Raw genomic sequence first — 19,986 nt, 5'->3', positions numbered from 1 at the left:
CGCTTGTTGAAACGAAAGAAAAAGTGAGGAATAAACTTCTCCTGTGGAATCACAACATGATAGTAACATGGGAAGGAAAATGACATGAGCAGATGTACTCTACATTTCAGATCAACACATAGAACCCCACATTTAAAATCTTTGACATGTCGTGTCTCACCTCTAATTTATCACCCAGAGGTGGTGTCGGTGGCCGTCTTGAGTAACGACAGAGTAAAGGTGCCAGTATATCAGCAGATAGACACATGCAGTGGACTGTCCAGATCACTGTGGCTCTCCTCAACATTGTATGGATTGTTTTCTTTTTACAGCCAGATCCCTTATCAGGTAAGAGAAGCTTCAGGAAGTGAACAGCAGTTTCCTTTTTGCTGTTTTAACCATGCATATTGATGATGCAAATCATGTCAGAAGTTATGATTTTCTCATTCAGCCTTGCTGTTTCTCCATTTTCCACTTTGTTACCTTAGAATGGTGGACGTGTTTTAATAAAAAAACAGGCGACATTTTGTTGTAATTTACTCAGTCTGTCTGAAATTACCTTGGGCCTAGATAAAATGAAAAGTTATTCCTGTTACTCTGTAAATAATTAGCTGTGCTTTACTGTAGTGCTTCCTCTATCCCGGGACAGGAGTGGTTACGGTAGTAATTTTGCAAATTTGATGCTGTATTTTCAGCGGCTTTTCGTTTAAATGAGAGCACCAGCAAATGAGACCGTCTTTTGATGGATTCACAGCAGCCGCGACGCCCGTCACCATGTTGACATTCCGACTCATGAGTATGCAGTAGTTGTTACTACATTATTACATGAGTACTCAGCTGAGGGGCCTGGACAGCAAAGGCCTGGTCATCTTTAGTAACAAGTAAAAATTCTGGAACCATTAGTAGGGGCCTGCCTGAGGATCTCAAGCAGCAATCAGACTCATGGGGAGTTAGTAAATTGCAGATATAGGCAGGAGCCTGACCATTCAAGGCTTTAAAAACGAGCAGTAAAATATTAAAATCAATTCTGAAACTCACAGGTCACCAGTGAAAGGCAGCAAGGATTGGTGTGATGTGGTTGCTTCTCTTAAAATGTGTTAAAAGCCTGGCAGCAGTGTTTTCTATCAGCTGTAGTCTTTGGAGGTTTCACCTGCTGATACCAGAATAAAGGGTGTTGTAGTAGTCCAGTCTGGAGGAGATACAAGCATGGATGACCCTTCCTAGATCTGGAGGTGAAATGGATGACCTCATCTCGGTTAAATATATCGGTTGGACAAAGAATTGTACAACTTTAGTCACCTGACTGTCAAAGGACAACTCTGAGTCGGAAATAGCTCTTAGGTTACGGGCCTCTTTTTTAAATATTATCAGATAAGACATCCAGACTAGACAAGAGATTGTTAATGCTGCTAGTGCTGGGGCCAGGTGGTGTAATTGTAATTATTTCTGATTTGGAACCATTCAACTGCAGGAAATTATTGGACATCCAGTACTTAATTTCATCAAGACAGGACATAATAGATGACACATCAGTGATACCAGGCTTTATCAGAACATACAGCTGCTTATCATCTGCATAGGAATGAAAATCAATATAATGTCTAAGCATGGTTTTCCCCAGGGGTAGCACATATATAATAAATAAAAGGGGACCGAGAATAGACCCCTGTGGGACCCCACCAAAGACGGATATGAGATGAACCGATCCAGACCCACATCACTGTTGCTAACATAGTTTTTTGAGACAGATGATTAAGACATTGTGGTCCACTGTGTCAAAGGCTGAGCTGAGGTCAAGGAGAACTAAAATTGAGTACAGGCCTACATTAGCAGGAAGCATTTCAAGTCATTGGTGACCTTGACCAGAGCAGTCCCAGGGTTATGCAGAAACTGAAAACAAGATTGAAATTTTTCTAAATTTAATCATTGTTCATAAAAGAAATCAGTTGTGTGGAGACAATTTTTTCTAAAATCTTAGATAAAAATCGAAGCTTAGAGATGGGTCTAAAAATACTTATTTATTATACTTAATTGCTAAATTATCTGGACTAATCGTCTGAAATACTGCTTTTAAAACCAAGTGGGAATGCAGTCTGACGGGCAGGTGGATGATTTTAAAAGTGCAACAGTTCCAGGTTTGAGAGATTTCACTGAAGTGAGTTAGTGATTAAGATGGGCAGGAGTCAACAACAAACCATCTGAATTCATTGTTAAATTGCTGCCGAATCTCCACTATGTTGTTATAGATATAATTTAGACATTCTTCACATCTCTCTGGGGAGGTTCAGCTGGCTGGCTAAGTGGGGGACCAGTCAGAGTTTATGGACTACCAAGCCAAAGACCATGTTTGGTTCAACTCCTGTCAGCCAAGAACAGAAATCTGAGGTTCTAGTGGGCACAGGCTCACCAAAACTGGACAGTTAAAGACTTGAAAAACATAGCCTGGTCTGATGAATATGGTTTCTGCTGAGGCACGCAAATGGTAGGATCAGAATTGTGTATCAACTGCATGAATCCATGGACCCAACCGATTGTAGAATATTTTCTTGGCATACTTTGGCCCCCTTAACACCAATCAGTCATCTTTTGAAGGCTACAACCTATCTGCGTATTGTTGCTGACCATGTGCATCCATTTATGTCCACAATTCTAATGCCCACTTCCAGCATGATAATACACCATGTCACATAGCAAAAGTCGGCTCAAACTGGTTTCATGAACTTGACAATGAGTTCAGTGTACTTCAGCCTCCCCAGTCACAGGATCTAGATCGAATAGAACACCTTTGAGATGTGGTAGAACAGGAGATTGGTAGCACGAATGCGCAGCTAATAAATCTGCAGAAATGATGTGATGCAATAATGTCAAGATGGACCAGAATCTCAAAGAAATGTTTTCAACATCTTGTGAAATTCATGCCATGAAGAATAACCTGTTTTGAGAGCAAAGGGAAGCCCTACCCAGTATTGGTATGCTGTTCTTAATAAAGTGCTCAATGAGTGTATGCTTCAAATTGCAGTAAACACAGACCCAAAATTAACGTGTCTTTCTCAATAGTTGAGTTGGTTTTCTGGTTTTGGTTTAATTTCAATGAAAATGATGCTGCAGGATGGTTTATGCCACTGTCGTCGGCCTCCACAGCCCCAATTAACACATAAGATGCATCGATACAGAATTTACATTGTTTGTCGAAGCTTAATGTATGTTCAGAAATATCAACTCAAAGTAACAGAAGATGCCAGTAGTCTGGTGGGTGAGGATTCGCTATTCTGGTATTGCAAAACAGCCTTAAACTAAATCTTCTGTTTCAGAACTTCCTTCCTGCTTGGCTGCCTAATGATCAGATGAGGAGCCTCCTGTAAGGTTAAGTACTGCACATATTCTGAATAGGCTGATTGAAATCTTTTTGGTAGTATGATCCAGATCCATGATGGTCTTCTTCATCATCAATAAACTGCTTCTGATGACTCTTCTGCTCCAACCAACTGACGAGAGTGAGTTGAATGGTTGATCTCTTTATAGACTTTTGTATAGTTTTGGTTGAAATTAATGGCACCAGTGAATTTTACGTACAGAATTTAGAATATCTTCAGAAATAAATGCAAATGAACCAATTTTGTATAATCAAAATATTTTAATAACATGTCCAAGGTTACTGAACAAAAGAATATTTGGTTGACGAACCACTGGCTACAACGACAGCCTCTAAACATTTCTTGTAGCCATGTAGAAGCTTCTTGTACCTGTCTGCTGGTAGTTTCTGCCGTACTTGGTTTAGTGTTTTGGTACGGGCTGAAGCTCTTTAGATGTCTTGCATGTTGCTTTTTATACAATCCGCATCAACCTTCGCAGACTTTTTCTCATTGAGTTTCTTCTTATCACCACGTCCTACACGCTTCTTAACATTTTTATGATTGCAAAACTGCTTGATAACATTCCGAACTGTTGAAATACGGATTACAAGATCTTTGATTGCTTTGCATCCTTTGGATTTGTTATATTTTTTTATAAGAGCATTTCTGATGCTCTCAGGCAGCTCTTTTGTCTTGCCATTGTGAAAAAGAAACTGGAAACAATGAGCCCCTTTTTATGCAGTAAATTCAGCTCATGTGAACACTGAAAATTAAGCACAGGTGAGCTTTATTTGTTTTTTATTTTGTTTGAGGGACTAATTTAAATTCATCACAAGGGTACCAGTAATTGTGTCAAGTGTTCATTTCATGTCTTTATTTTTTATTTCACTATATGAAAGCATTTTGTTGTTGTTGTTGTTCAATAACTTTGGACATTTTATTAAATATTCTGATTATCAAAACTGGTTAATTTGCATTTCTTTCTGAAGATATTCTAAATTCTGTGCTTAAAATTCAGGGACGCCAATAATTTCAACCAGGACTGTACATAAATTTTACTTATAATAATTGCTTTCAGGCTGTTTGCATTATTACGCTCATGGATGATTAACAAATACCGCTCCGTTGTAGTATTATTACAATGATAGGCATTTATTATCAACAAATAGTAAAATATGATCACTGGGAATATTAAATCGTTTTGCATTTGTGGGTAGAAATGAACATGGATGTGTGATTATATTTTTGATGGAGAATAATATTATTCTGGACATTCTGTCTCATTTATGTTTTGGGTTAATGCAGTCAAGGCAGTGTGACCTTCATAAATCAGTAAACTGAAGAATATATGCTATGGTAATTTGACCTGAAGCTCAATTTTCAACGTTTTGGTGAAATCTGACTTATGTGAAATTACATATTGGTCTTTGCAAACAGCCACTGAATGTAATTTTGGAGGGCAGAAGGAGCTTGATTGCTTGTTTTACACTTAACTCAGTTGGTGAACTATTCATCTTTGAGACTGCTATGAGAACTGATTGATACAAAATTGACATTTTTCCAATAATTTTTTTATAAAACAATAATAATATGAATTAATATTGAGAAATAAATAGTAATTTCTATATAATCCATATAGAACTCCTTACTTGCTGTTCAAAAAAGCTTACAGTACACAAATTCACAACAGTTCTAAATTGTTGGGTTTTGAGAATTTTGAAGTCCTCAAAACAGGATTTCCAACCAGAAAACACTGGAAAACCTTGCATTATTCAAAGTAAAGACTCCACTATCATTTCAATATATTTGCTGTGTTCCTTCATATATTTGCATTGTTTGTGTGTCCAGACACAGAGTTTAAGACACACACAACACCTAAACCTGACAATCCTGAGTATTCTGGGGAGCTCTGCCTGCGTGTTTCTGATGACTCTCACTGGACCAGCTCCAAACCAGGTACCAATCCACCCACAAAGTCAGCTCACCCAACCAAAAAACCAACCCAACTACCCAAACAGCCAACCCAACTACCCAAACAACCAACCCAACTACCTGAACAGCCAACCCAACTGCCCAAACAACCAACCCAACTACCTGAACAGCCAACCCAACTACCCAAACAACCAATCCAACTACCTGAACAACCAACCCAACTACCTGAACAACCAACCCAACTACCCGAACAACCAACCCAACTACCTGAACAGCCAACCAAACCAAAAAGGGAATCAAATATATCCATCTTAAGTTGGAAACTGAATTCTGAATTCAGTATTTAACATAAATGGAGGGATGGATAAAGAGATTGTAATTTTGTCCTTATCTTGTTTTAACTGTTCAATAACAACATATTCATAAATAAAATCCAGTCAGTCTTATAAAGAACTTCCTGTAGATAGTTGAAGTAATGTGGTGGTTGATAGTGATTAGCAGATATCGCTAACATGGAACCTCATACACATTCTCCTTAATTTGTCTTCACATAACTATGATATCATCAAACAAAGAACACAACATAATAATATTAATTTCTCTCTGTTGGCTCACAGTGTCCACCTGAAAGATGATAACATTTTCTGTAGGGAGGTGTACCGGCCACAGTTCAAGACAATGCTGGAGAAACTGGAAGGTCATTTTGAGCAGGCACCAAAAAACGGTTTGTAAACATTTTTTTTTTTTACAGATGTTTGGATATTATTTCCGCAATTACTGACTTCATCAAATGTCAACCAACAGTCTAAAACCTAATAATATTCAATTTACTGTAATATAAGACCAAGAAAAGCAGCGAATCCTTGCAACAGAGATTGTGAAACCATCTAATCTAAAATTACATATAATGTAGAGTTTTCCTCCATGCTTTTTTAGTCTTATATGTAGTAATATTTGCACAATGTATTTTTCTAACATTTATTGCAAACTGAACTGACTGTAATCCTTGTTTTTCAGTGAGACACTGATGGATGGCAGGGAGTTGTGTGTGGATTCATCTAGCTTCATCTAGTTCCGTAATAATACACAGCACACAGTTAGGATTGCCCGTTATTTTTGCATACTATCGAATGGAAATTGTTATTCACAGCATTTTCCAAAAGGCACCCTTTGCCACAGTCACATATACTACAATAGTCAGATGAGCTGACCTTAATATGACTGTTCATGTCAACTTATTCAATTCTGCTCAATCACTCAAATTTTCAGCTAAACCAAATTTACTTGTATAACATTTTATAGAACGTTATTTTAGCCAGGGCCATAATATATTAAAGGGGCGGTTCAATCCAATGATAAAAAAAATCTGACTTACCTCTAGCTGTATCTACCCATACAGATAATTTTGTTTTTATTTGCCCAGGTTTTACAGGACCGTCTTGGAGAGTACTTCTCAGCCTGTGAAAACATTTCTATTACACTTCCTGTAGATCTGTCAGAGCTTTGTATTCCAAAAGTGTTTTCAGAAAGAAAGTGTGTGCATCTTTGCTTCAGTTCCGGCAGCCTCGGGCACGCTGACATCTACTCGAGTCTTTTACATTGACTTTGTTTGGCACTGCACCACCTCTAAAATTATCTCCACATTCTGTCCGAACTCATAGTAAGAAAATAACCCTAATGATATCATAGTGATGTCATCAGGGTTATCCCAGTTGGGGCTTGGAGAATACACACTAAAAACCAGAATGGGCTCTGTTACAAACTGAGGCTGTGAAGTTTGAAAGAGGCGGGTCCTTAGCAGGCGGGAAGGGCTTAGATAAAGATTTTATCAAGTTGCCTTTTTGGAAATGTGGGATCCAATGTTTTTTGAGCTTGACCCAAACTAGAGACTGAAAGTCAAGATATCTCAGCCTCTGCTGCTTTGATTTTGTAGTTTTTTGTTTTAAAAGTGTCTCTTGTGAGCTCCCGAACTTTATGGAAGTGAAAGACTTAATCACTGGAGTGCCACTTTAAGATGACTGTCTATGAAATTTCTACCTCCCCAACAATACAGTTCTCACATTAATAATCAATGTCTCTGTTACACTAGATAATCCACACAAGATATGATCCAAAATTTTCCTAGGGACTATTTCTTTGGTAGAGATATGTGGATAGTATTTCTAGAGAAATGCACATTGCTGTTGATTTTATCAAATTAATTTTTTCAGTGCTGTGCATCGTATCTCAGTGGAGGCAGAGATCTCAGAGACAGATACCTGAAAACCTGGTCAGATAAAACCAAAACTATCTTATGAATTCTTTTTTTTTTTTTTTTTTTTTGTAGTTTGAATGAAACGACTGTTTGAAAGAACAATCCAGGAAAGTAAATATGTTCTTAATATAATTGCTTATACTTGATGTTTCTGAAGCTTATTATTTGTTTGCTATTCCCTTGCGGATACCCTGTTGGATGTGTTCTTGTTCTTTTCCTCTAAGGTAGTTCTGACATAGCCTGTATGTATGTTTTGGGTCATTATCTTTCTGCAGGATGAACCCCTGACCAAATTGTTTGGCTTAATTTGTTACTGGCCTGTTTCTTGCCTATTTCTGGTATTATATATATATATATATATATATATATATATGGCCATATGGTTGTATATTATTTATGGCATAATATACAGTACTACATCCTGCAGTACAGTATTGTCTAAATGATGCATCAGAGGCTGTAGTAACACAGTTTGTTCCAACAATGCAGTTGTACAGACAGAGGGTTTGTACATCATCAGCAGAAGTTGGGACACCTGTGGGAATTGTTTGCATTAACATTCAAAGCTTCAGTTACTTCCAGTGCTGCAGAGAAGCTGTAAGTTAACCAATCTCTTGATTCCTGAAGAAGGCCGGTTTTTCTTATTTTTCAGTTTTTGGTGACCTCAACTTTTTAAAATTTTTTTGTTTTTTTTAACTTCGGGCAGTTTAGAGCTTACCTTTGTACCATTTAAGGTTATTCAGTGGATCTGAACAACTTAAATTCCAAAAAAAACTGGAAAAAGTGACCGGGACATATAGGCTGTGTGATGGCCAGAATGGTGGCTCAGAGCTGTGTGTGTTTGAACTGCTGGCTTAGCATTGTGAAGCTGCGGCAGAGGCAGCAGAGCCATTGGGGAGTGAACGAATAGGGGATACTGGTGGCATACTGACACTTTGCCACTCATGTCTTAGTGTCATATGCAGATTCTTAGAATTATGCCACTTTGACTAGTGGTATGTCACTGCTGTTTGGCTTTATCATATTAGTCTGTAAGTAGGATGTAGGCTTTTGGCCACATGTGTGTCAAAAGCTATTTGCAACATTAGTGTATGAAAATTTCGAGAGTCCAGCTATTACCATTTCAAAATCATCCATACAGTACTGTGGAGAATTTTAGAACTGGTCCATGTATCTTTCGGTCGTTCGATTTTCCTTTTAAAAAAAAAAAAAGTGTGGTGGTTATTTGATTTTCATTTTAAAATACAAAAATTAAAATTGAAATACAAGGCATCTTTCTTTTTCATGGGTAAAAAGCGGTGAAAAAATAAGATCACGAGAAAACAAACGAAAAAAGGCACGTTTTTTCATATTCTGAGACAGGTGTTAAGTCGAGTTCTGCTTGCCTGCCGAGAACTTTAGTTGTGCTAATGCCTCTCCCTCTCTTCATTCACTTTCTAGCGCACTCGACCACCGCTGCTCTCTCTCTGTCTCTCGCTTGTTGAGCCGGGGAGCCAGGGGCGACTTTGAACCATGTGTTTACAACCATTTTCTTCTCTTTGTTGTTGTTTGACTTTTCAATAAGAAATCTTAACAGTCTTTAAACAGAGGCTCTGGCCGTTGCCCAGTAGGCCCATTCATTAATCCTTCCATGAACATGTTAGGCTTTTGCAGCTATACAAAATATGCTTTACATATCATATTTATAATATATGTCTTTTGGTTCACAGTGTCAGCCTTAAAAATAAAGAAGACTTCTGTATGGACTCGTCCCAGCTGTGGTTCAGGACTCTGCAAGAGAAGCACGACATTCAAACCCACTGAGGAAGAAGCCTCAAATGTGATATTTTGGTATCCCTTTGATCTGGAGGGGGAGGGATTACAGGGTGGGGTACTTTGGAGAACCATGGTGGGGGTGCGAAGGATGTGAGGTTTAGAGTAGGGGTGATGACAGTATGCATTTTATTTGAAAAGCTTTTGTTTTTCTTTACGCTAAGATACATATGTAATCTCTTTTTCATTATTACAATAATAGGTTAGAAAAATGTATGTATGATAATGGCCAACTACTTGCGGTGGTGGGAGATTTGTTTATTTTTGTAGCTGTTGAAGCCCGCTTTAAGAGATTAAAACTTCAGTCATTCAGATACTTTGGTTTTATTATTGATTACTTCATTTAACCAGTAGATACATTTCAATGAAATGCTGAATATATATCATATCCATTTACTGTACACATACATTTGATATGATTATCTTTTTTTTTGCCTTCGTCTTACTTTATCTGAGGTGCAGACTGAAACAATGAGCCAAGCTGGACGCATTGACGGAGACAAATGATTTTGTTTTCGACAGAGAACTTAAAGGCCACGAATTATGCACGTCTCCACACACTTGTCTGTAGCTGTGAATTCTCTTCTCAGATGTCTGAATATACACTAATGTACAATAGTCCCATCTACTGATTGAAAGTGAAAACAGCATGCTATGCTTGAGAGGGTGAAGCGGAGTTTGTACTGTGTGAATCTGTCATTGGATCTCACGGTTAGACAAAAGAGGTGGAACTGTGTTCAGCAGTTTCTTCATCTTTATTGCTATTGATTTGAACATGCACTCTACACAAAAAGGTAGAAAGTGAGATAGTGTGCCAGAGATGGTTTGAATCCCCTCAACATAAAATTCAAGTAATAGTTCACTTTGGGAAACCTGGGAAATTTTTTTTTCTTTCTTTTTAATGAGAATGACATGAGAAGATTGGGGGGAAACAGCTAGCTTGGCTCCGTTCAAAATATGTTCAAGATGAAAAGTTGAAACATAGGCCTGCTAACGTATTTTTCGATAGCTTAGTATATAACAGCCTTAAGGTGACTACAACAGTCTCAGAAGTCACTGTGCTGCTCGCTGTCTGCAAGGAAATAAATGTACATCTGCATACATTTGTGTGTACACATGAGAACGCATGAGAACTTGTCTCCCTCTGCTTCCATTCTTTATGGTGAGCTGAACTCATTGCTTCCTGGCTTTAGACATGTGAGTGGTATAGATCCTCTCACTTTTCTCTCTGCAAGAAAGTGAATTAGTGCATTTCCCCAAATGCTGAACCATTGCTTTATAAGTATATCTGTTTATCGAAACTCTCTGTTAACCATTTTATTAATCTCATGGTGACAAGACTTCAGGTGAAGACTGCGCCCAGCTGCTGTTTGCCAATAGTTACAGTATGTAAAGTATTTCTTTTTCTGTATGGATTAAAACAAACAAGGTGACCTTTAGACGTGCTAGTAGGAATATTTTTGAATTTTGGACAACCTGGCTGTTTACATCTGCCTGCACTCTTTATGCTAAGCTGAGCTACTTGCCTTCTGGCTCCAGCTTCAATCTTCTCATCATTCTTCTCATCTAACTCTTGGCCAAAAAGTGAATAAATGTATTTCTCAAAATGTTGAACCATTCATTTCATACTATATGAGTTAATCAAAACTCTCTGATAACCATTTTACTGTCCAAAAGCACTGCATATCCACTGCTGTGGAGCACTAAAACAAAGACTGATAATCTGCACTAATTGATAAAATACTGAACCAAATTTTTATTTTAAGACGTTACCCATGTTTGCTGCAATCTCTCGTGAATCATAAATCATGATTTTATAGGCTTTAACAATAATTTCGACTTCATACATTTTACAGTAATGCCAGGATCAGACTACATGACATGCAAGTCTTTGAAATGGTTTTTGAAAGGTGTTCATGCTCCTGCTGTCACTTGGCTGACAGATCTTTTAGAGGACATGTGGAGCCCTGACCATGGTTTTGACCCTGACTATGGCTTTCAAAGTATCACAGAGCTTGTCTTTTTCGGTTATCACCTTGTGAAGTGCACTAAACACAGACTACACAGGATAAAACTACAAATTTTAAGGCCTGATACTCGTTTTTATTCCTGATGGCCCTTGTCTGTTGAATCTGGCTTTTTTTGGACTGACATGTTAATTCAGTCATTTGCTCATTCATTCATTAAGTTGTCTCCAGGTTCTTCTTCCATCTGCCATGGTTGAAGACAATTTCAGCTTGCCGGCACTTAAGATTCTCCAGTTGTTCCTCCAGGTGGTTGGCGGCATCCACAGTGTTCTCAAAGTCCCACAGCAGGACCCTGTTCCCCAGCAATCCACGACTTTCTTTTAGCCTCAGGTTGTCTCTCTGCAGGCTGTTGTGTGACTGCTTGGTCCTGGTCAGGAGGTCTCTCTTCCTGGCCACCATGGCCTCCAATTCGGCCAGCTGCTCTCGCTTGGCCTGAACCTTCATCTCGCTCCAGAACAGCTTCTCCTTTATGTTCGACAGGAGCTGATACAGTAGAAAAAAAAACACAACGCTGACTATTACCTATTAACTGGAAATCATATTCCGTGAGGCAACTACAGAAATTACTTTGACCCAGTCTGTTCTTCAACTTACCTCCAAGCTGCTGCTGATCTTTTTCTGCAGCTTTAACGACTCCTCATTTTCCTTTTCAGCCTGTTTTTTCTGCTTCAGCCTTTCCACCTGCAGCTGTTCAAACTGGAGCTTTAGGGGATCCCTGTCGTGTTCTTCCCCGTCTCGGAGCTGTCCTTCCAACCTGTGAATCTTGATCCTCAGCTTGATGTGCTTGAGGCGCAGCTTGATCAGCTTGTCCTGCCGAAACTGCTCTGCTGCCAGGGTTGCGTCCACTTTGGCCTGAGCCGCATGTTTACCCAGGCATCGGCTCAGGACTGTCACAGCTATGTGCCGCTTCAGTGCCAAAAACGCTTGCCATTCATTTTCCACCTGAGGACGCAGATTAGACAGTTTTACCCATTGATCAGTAAACCATAACAAAAACAATCAACACTTACTGGGCACCTGTAGTGGTTTCCTGTTTTAGGGCTAAACTATATTTTGGATAACAAAGATTGTTATATATGCAGGAAAATGCACGCACTGAGCCATGTCTAAAAGAGTACTTGGTATATGTTTTCATTTAATTTTTAATTTAATTTAATTTAAATTCCCAAAAAGCATACCAGACTTTTGAGTTGTATTTTGCAAAATATTCTTTCTGTTTGTTCCTAAGGTATTCCCATTTGCATAGTGCTGAAAGCAGTGTCTGCATGGTTCAGTATGCATGTCACATTCACCCAGCTCACTGCACAGCTGCATGTGTAGACCCCTTGTACTCCTTTTTCCTGCAGAGACAGGGGACCGTTTAAAGTACCTGACAACTTGTTTTCAAATCTTAAAGGAGTACTCCACTGATTTAGCATTGCACTCCTATAACATTGTTGGATTCTCGATGGACAGCTTTGAAAAAAGGATCAAAATCGACGCAGCAGAACCAGATATAACGTCTTTTTTATTCCACACGTTCTTCTACCTTGACAAAACCTGGCACCTATGTTACCCGCAATGCAACTTGACCGCTGGAAGCACAGCCGGAGGGGTGTGTTACACTAGTAGTGGCTAGTGTAGTCTCAAGCTGCTACCCTCAAGCAGAGATGAGGAGCAGGCTTCAGAGGTCTGGTAAGCTCACCTCTTTCTAACTCAACACCCACAGATTTTATTCACTGTCACACTTGCAGTCTTCAGCTCCAACCTACAGTGACTCAAGTGACATCACTGGAGGACATTTATCAGACTTAACACGGCTGCATTTCCCAGAGATCACCTGTCAATCACACACTGTGTCAAATACCCTGATGTCGCTTTCCTTCGATTCCTTTGAAGAGGTTTGACTTTCACAATGTGGCGTAATTCTCTTTTCTGTCAATTCTGTCGGTTCCTCTGACAGTTACATCAGTTAAACTACGGTGGCCACTGCTGCACATAACTACACAGTTCTTCTTCTATTCTCCCTTTATTTTGCCCTTTATTCTATGGATGAAACAAACAACAGCAACTTTCTGATCTCCTGTGCACTAGCAGCTTCTGTTTCCTGTTCCGAAAAAAAAAAGATCTACCAGAAACTGAGTGAGAAAATTTTGAAGCTTTCATCAACTTTAATCATTACTGTTCTATTCTGCTGTAATATTGAGTATAGAGTATAACAATGTAAATCAATATGTAAATGTATGTCAATATGCAGTATATTAGGTGATTGCCATACTTATTTTTTTATGCCATGAAATATGAAAACATGCAGCATCATGAACCTGAGCTTATCCCCAGATCACCAGGCAGGGTTCTTCTGTTCCTAAATACTGGGAAATTAGTGTCAGCTAATCTTTAGAGCGATCTGCTCAGGCCCTTACAATATGACCAACCTTGTCCAGCTTCTCTTGGGACTGTAACCTCAGCTCTTCTGCCTGCTGCTGAGCTGTCTCTGAGTTAGTGGTGAGCTGCTGTTTCACATCAGTCAGGACGTTAATGTACTTCTCATACTCCTGCAGCTGCTCCGACTCCGGCGTCTCCCTCTCCAGCTGGGCGTCGTCCCCGGCCTTCTTGCAGAAATACTCTGCCAGCTTCATCTGCAGCTGGCTGCTGTGTTGGCTGGCTTTATCTCTCTCCTCGCACAGCTCCTGGAGGAGCTGCATGTATTTCTCATGGGTGATGTCTTCTTCTTCTGCAGGAGGAGCGGTGAACTCCTCCCCTTCAGCCTCCTTTTCCTCCTCGTGCGCAGGACTGGTAGCCTCTCTCTCCGGGGTCTCGAGATGCAGTCTGGGAGGACCATCGTCATCATTGCTGTTGATGTCACAAACAACACTCTCCTCATGGGACACTGGCTGTTCAATGACCTCATTGGTCTTCACCTCCAGGTCTTTGCTTGTGGTGGTGCTGTGGACACCAGGGAGCTCATCTCCACAGTTCTCTTCTGGCTCAGAGGCGGCTGCTTCAGCAGGGGGCTCCTTTGTAGATTTCATACTTCCAGAGTTTTCTTCTTCATGATGTGATGCCCCCCCTTCAGCTGGGACACCTTCTTTTTCATTTCCATTAACAGCAATGGGAGAATTGTCCTCATTGGAGGAATAAGCAGACGTATCCCTCTCTGTGTCATTCTCCACCTCATTTTCTTCTTGTTCTGGTTTTCTGTCCATTTTTCGATAAAAACAATACCCAAACGAATTATTCAATTTGTGTGTAGCTATAAGGCTCCTGCATTTCTGTAGTCAATGAAACTATTCGTTTTGTTTCGGTTGTCCTGGAAACTGGGATCGAATAACCAATCACGGGCACCCTGACCCATACTCATTAATATTAAAAAGCAGGATGTGAGTAGGTCGCGCTGCGAGGCTCGCGGCGCGCAGGCGCAAAATTCTGCCTCCAACAACAAGAAGCAGGAGCCAGGCAACATGGCCGACCTGGGGAAGAAGTACTGCGTTAACTGCCTTGCAGATGTTACAAACCTGCGGCTTCGCTGCACCGACTGCCCCGATATCGAGCTGTGCCCGGAGTGCTTCTCGGCGGGCGCAGAAATCGGTAATCACCGGAGATGGCACGGCTACCAGCAGGTCGACGGCGGTCGGTTCTCTCTCTGGGGTCCCGAGGCAGAGGGAGGATGGACCAGCAGGGAAGAGCAGTCGCTACTCGATGCTATCGAACAATATGGATTTGGAAACTGGGTACATCACAGTTTAAGTTAATTAACTCGATTTATCTCTGCAGGACACACATACACCTACGAGGGTTTTGTTAAAAGTGCTTAGAAAATGTCAGGAGCGAAAGTTAGCAAGTCGCGAGAATAGTACGACAACGTTAATGACCTTTTTGAGAGAGGGGAAAACGGCTACCCATTTTCTGTTCATACTGTCGTAAAAGTTGGACGACTGGGCATTAAAAGCGAGTGGGACATCAGCTCTGCCACTCTTGACTTCGCCGTCCCAAAATTTAGTTTCGAAGTGTGTCAAATTCCACAGTTGAAGGCTCCGCAAGGCATTAACGACATGGCAGATTTAAAAACAGGAGTTTACGAGTAACTGGCCCGAAAAATAGCGCCAGGCGACTTTCACGTTTTCAAATGGACAGACAGTTAAATGGGAGAGTGTGTTGTTACAACAGCAGAAGTCACCGCAATCACAAAGCAGCCGACACGGCCGCCCCAGGATTGACACGAGAAAGGAAACAGCACATAACTTCTAATAAACTGAAAATCTTTCACCAGAAACTCAACTCAACTAATCTTGCCCTCAGTATATACCATAATAGTGGGTGTTAATATGTTGTACGGTTATACCTCAGTGGAGGGTAAACCCTCCTAAATGAATTGTCCTAACTTTGTATATAGCACAAACCAAGAAGATCACTCTAAATGTAATATATAACCTCATTCCTTGGCATTAGACTGAATACATGCTTTATGAAAACAGTCTTTTATTTGGTACCACTGAATCCAATAATGCACTGAGTCTGGTTTAGGGCTGAAGCCAACCTTTATTTTCATATGGGATAAAGTTTGATTTCAGAATTATTTTTCTGTTCAGTCAGCACATTATTAGAAAGTAGGGAAATGCCTTACAGGCTTGTAATTTTTAAAAGTGAGTTCCTCAGAAATTTACTGTAAAAACAAACAGACATACATTTAAATTGGTACTAGTTATAGGGAATTTCCTTGAAAGAGTCACTCCAGTTAATCCCAAGTTAACATGAATTCATTATTTAGTTAAGTCAACTTAAAGCCACAATGTGGAAGTTCTGGAAATCAAGTTAGCACTAGCATGGGACTCAAGCAGTCCTAGAAAAGAATCTCTCTGCGGTGTTAATTTCGTTAATGAAAACTATGAGGGAAAATATTCGACAACCTTTTTTGTCCTGACGAAAACAAAACTAAATCAAACATAACCTATGAAAACGAGCACCATGACGAAATGTATTACATTTTTCTTCAATAATGTGAAAGATGGACAGATGAACATGTTTTAATGCAAAGTCTTATTCAACTACCTGCATGCATCTGTGGGAGCACACAATGTATGTCCTGATTAGTAAAACACTTTACTCTGCCGTTCAGAATAAGATTTAGCCACTTGACCTGTTGCTCTACTATTAATAAGAAACATCTTGCAAAGTTATGTGTCTGTCAGTAATTTTATCTGACGTTCCCTGTTCTTGGGAGAAACAAATTTATGGACTCGATTCATCCACAGTCCAGGTATTCAAATTTCAAAGGTATTAAAGAGAGACAACATTTGAGAAGTTGGAATCGGAGAATGTTTGGTATTTTTGCTTAGGAAATGACTTAAATATTGATTATCAAAATCGTTGCCAATTTTTTCTTGAATCAGTTGAGTTCAGCTCTGCTCTGGTTCGTATTCCAGCACATTCTGTTAGCTGTATAATTAATATAATTAATATTAATTAATATTTTTTTCCATTTCTTCCACCATCCTCATTAGTAACAACTTCCTGTTTTTTGTCTTTCAGGAGGACATGGCCGCTCACGTTGGAGCATCCCGTACTCCTCAGGAAGTCATGGAACATTATGTCACCATGTACATCCATGGAAACCTGGGTAAGGCCTGCATCCCTGACAGTATTCCCAACCGGGTAACTGACCACACCTGCCCAAGCGGGGGCCCCCTGTCGCCCAGCCTCACCACCCCTCTTCCCCCGCTGGATATCAGCCTGGCTGAGCAGCAGCAGCTGGGCTACATGCCACTGCGTGACGACTATGAGATTGAATATGACCAGGACGCAGAGAAGCTCATTAGCGGGCTGTCTGTGAACTATGACGACGAGGATGTGGAAATTGAGATGAAACGTGCCCACGTGGACATGTATGTGCGGAAACTCAGAGAGCGCCAGCGACGTAAGAACATCGCCCGAGACTACAACCTGGTTCCTGTGTTCCTGGGTCGAGACAAGAAAGACAAGGAGAAGGAGAAACCAGGAGCGCTGGGAGTCATAGGTGCTGCTGGTGGTGTGGGCGTGGTGGGAGCTGGCGGTGGTGCAATTGGATCAGGTTCCACAACAGCGGCGGGATCAGGTACTGTTCCGAGTACACCCAAAAGAAAGATCACCAAGGAAGAGAAGGAGCAGCGGGTCCGGCTGCGGGGGCTCTGTCAGTTCATGGCCCATCGGGAGTTTGAAGACTTCTTTGAGAACATGCATAAAGAGCGCGTGCTTAGGGCCAAGGTGCGTGAGCTGCAGCGCTACCGCCGCAATGGCATCACCCGCCTGGAAGAGTCTGCTGAGTATGAAGCAGCGCGCCACAAACGGGAGAAACGCAAGGAGAACAAAAGTGTGGTCACCTCCAAACGGGGCAGCGGAGGAGGGGGCGGGCTTGGCTCGGTGATGGGACTCGGAGGTGGAGCTGGAGGAGGAGGCGGCATTGCAGGAGGGTTGGGGGTAGGAGGTGGGATCAAAGAAGAGGGTAAAGATGGTGAGTTTGCTGCCATCGAGAATCTGACGGGCTTTGAACTGCTGTCGGACAGGGAGAAGGTGCTTTGTAACTCTCTCAACCTCAGCCCGGCACGCTACCTGACTGTCAAAACCATCATCATCAAAGATCATCTGCAGAAAAGGCAAGGCATCCCGGCCAAGAGCCGACTGCCCAGCTACCTGGACAAAGTCCTCAAGAAGCGCATTCTCACCTTCCTCACAGAAAGTGGCTGGATATCCCGAGACGCCTCTTAGCGGTCCATCTTTGGTATGGAAGTAATAGGTTGATGATTGCTGATAGCTGATTTACTATAAGCTCTACAAGCTGGACAAAACTACTGGCTTTCACCATTTTTTTTCCCAAAGGTGACCTTGTGAATATGTACATTGCGAAGAAAGAGGATGCCCCGCTGGAAAGAAGTATATTTTCGTACCAGGGCTAGGAGCAAAAATAAGCCTATATTTTTGCATTTGAAAAGGGACAGGGGTGGAATACAACTCTGTGGGTTCACAGTATTTTGTGTCTATATTGTTACTACAGGATGATAGATGCAATGCTAACAAGTATTCCGTAGTTGCAGAGAGATTGTAGTGTTATTGCAACAGGTTCATTGAAGCTGTCTATGGAGAAATAATAGTTTAAATCCTACATCGCATTTACTGGAAATAGAATGTTTGACAGCTATGGCTCTGATGGGCGATCAAAATGATCACTGTTGTGGTTGCAGATGTTTTGTCAGTATCTCACAGACTCTACCTATTTTGGTCAACTTTATTAGGTGTTTCACCAGTTAAAGCTGCATTTGGTAACTTTTCAGCAGGAAGTAGCTGTTGGAAATTTCTAACATTTTAAGGCCTTCAATTTCCTAGAAATTGTCATGCAACTTAAGTAAACTCTCAGTTCTCTGACTCATTTCTTTCCTTCTTACTGCCTACAAGAGAAGGAAAAGAAAAAGCAGCAGGGTGCAACTACCGTCGAGCACTTGCTGCTGCCTGAAGGCAATTTATATCAGTCCGATGTGTCCGACTGATGCATCACCATGGAGCTAGATTGATCAGTTGGCTGATGTGATAAAACTGCTGGGTATTAGCTCATCCCAGATTTATCGGGTATCAGTATGGGGTCATATGCTGGCCAATAAATAACAAGAAATGCCAAAGATATGTTAAGAGATCATGTAGAAACAGTGTTGCCATTACACAGTCTGTCCACCAGAGAACACAGACAAGTTTATTTTTCAAATGCAAAACTTCCCACTCAGTACATACCTTGGTGACGATTCTTTTGATCAGTAAATTTAAAGGATCCTGATGAAAAATATTCATTGAGATTATGTGTTTGTTTAAAAAAAAAAAAAAAAAAAATTCTCTGTAACATTAAGTAGTCACACCAAATAAGCAACAATACGAGTTAAAAAACATCTTTAGCTGTTTTTTTATTAAGAGTGTAACACTCAAAAACTCTGCTTCATCAGAACTCTGTTGGTGTGGTTTGATCAGATCTGATAGTCAGCGACCAAACCTTCCATCAGCTGTCTGCGATGAAAGTGTTGCTAAATCCTGATTGGTGCTTGGAATCATGTGAGACATCATGAAATCCTGAAATGTAACATTTTTCCAACTGGGTTACTTCAAATCAGTAACAACAGCACAGAGAAAACAAACACAGACATCACTTCTGTGAAATAACCACAACTTTGGCAGAAAAACCTTTGTGTTTTTGTAGGATCCCATTACTCATAGGAAGAAGCTGACCGAGAAAATATGTATTTGGGGCCTTAAGTGATCCGTATCAGCCTCCCAAATCCTGTATTTTATTTAAGCTGTTTAGCTTGTCCCCCTGAAATTTTTTGGAGCGCCACTTTGTGCATTTGGCCCAAAAAAACGTTTCTTTTACAGAAACGTCTCGTGCAGCTTAGCACAGATTTAAAAGTTCTACTGACCACTGGGTACGATACAGGTAAAGAAGCCGAATGTGTAAGGTTAATGTGTTAACCATGGTTACTCAAACGCTTAAGCACAATTCCAGATTGTTTTTTTTTTATTTTTTTTATGTGTGTTTGCATGGCAGGCTTATATTACACCTCTTGTACAATAAAACAGCAGGGTTCCTTCTCAGTGTGTGCATTGGAGTTTCCACATCAGTCCTATGGTTGACCAGTTC

The 19,986-nt window shown here is 40.6% G+C and overlaps 2 protein-coding genes and 1 long non-coding RNA gene across 3 annotated transcripts; 2 read left to right on the top strand and 1 right to left on the bottom strand.

Moving 5' to 3' along the window:
* The first annotated feature begins 3,371 nt into the window (after positions 1-3,371).
* LOC120797779 lies at positions 3,372-5,962 on the top strand. The gene is made up of 3 exons (XR_005708569.1): positions 3,372-3,473; positions 5,181-5,288; positions 5,882-5,962. It is a non-coding gene; the product is annotated as an uncharacterized LOC120797779 (long non-coding RNA).
* Positions 5,963-9,695: 3,733 nt separating this feature from the next.
* ccdc96 (coiled-coil domain containing 96) lies at positions 9,696-14,658 on the bottom strand. Its single transcript, XM_040141358.1, has 3 exons — positions 13,772-14,658; positions 11,952-12,299; positions 9,696-11,840 (listed from the first exon to the last, which is right to left on the bottom strand). Exons 1-3 carry the CDS (start codon positions 14,540-14,542, stop codon positions 11,514-11,516), a joined length of 1,446 nt encoding a protein of 481 aa, XP_039997292.1. The 5' UTR covers positions 14,543-14,658; the 3' UTR covers positions 9,696-11,513.
* Positions 14,659-14,758: 100 nt separating this feature from the next.
* On the top strand, positions 14,759-19,859 carry tada2b (transcriptional adaptor 2B). Its single transcript, XM_040141359.1, has 2 exons — positions 14,759-15,067; positions 16,866-19,859. Exons 1-2 carry the CDS (start codon positions 14,798-14,800, stop codon positions 18,075-18,077), a joined length of 1,482 nt encoding a protein of 493 aa, XP_039997293.1. The 5' UTR covers positions 14,759-14,797; the 3' UTR covers positions 18,078-19,859.
* The last annotated feature ends 127 nt before the right edge of the window (positions 19,860-19,986 follow it).

The sequence above is a fragment of the Xiphias gladius genome, chromosome 12 (genome assembly GCF_016859285.1).
Source record: "Xiphias gladius isolate SHS-SW01 ecotype Sanya breed wild chromosome 12, ASM1685928v1, whole genome shotgun sequence".
NCBI lineage: Eukaryota > Metazoa > Chordata > Actinopteri > Istiophoriformes > Xiphiidae > Xiphias > Xiphias gladius.
The sequence above is the reverse complement of the archived record's forward strand: the minus strand, read 5'-3'. Positions and strand labels throughout refer to the sequence as shown.

Bases quoted from the DNA above. Each gene is read 5' to 3' on its own strand.
- ccdc96 (XM_040141358.1), bottom strand. From the start codon at position 14,542: ATGGACAGAAAACCAGAACAAGAAGAAAATGAGGTGGAGAATGACACA. The intron at 12,300-13,771 runs GTTGGTCATATT...CTGCGTCCTCAG, and splicing joins CCCAAGAGAAGCTGGACAAG to GTGGAAAATGAATGGCAAGC. The intron at 11,841-11,951 runs GTAAGTTGAAGA...CTACTGTATCAG, and splicing joins AGATCAGCAGCAGCTTGGAG to CTCCTGTCGAACATAAAGGA.
- tada2b (XM_040141359.1), top strand. From the start codon at position 14,798: ATGGCCGACCTGGGGAAGAAGTACTGCGTTAACTGCCTTGCAGATGTT. The intron at 15,068-16,865 runs GTACATCACAGT...TTTGTCTTTCAG, and splicing joins AATATGGATTTGGAAACTGG to GAGGACATGGCCGCTCACGT.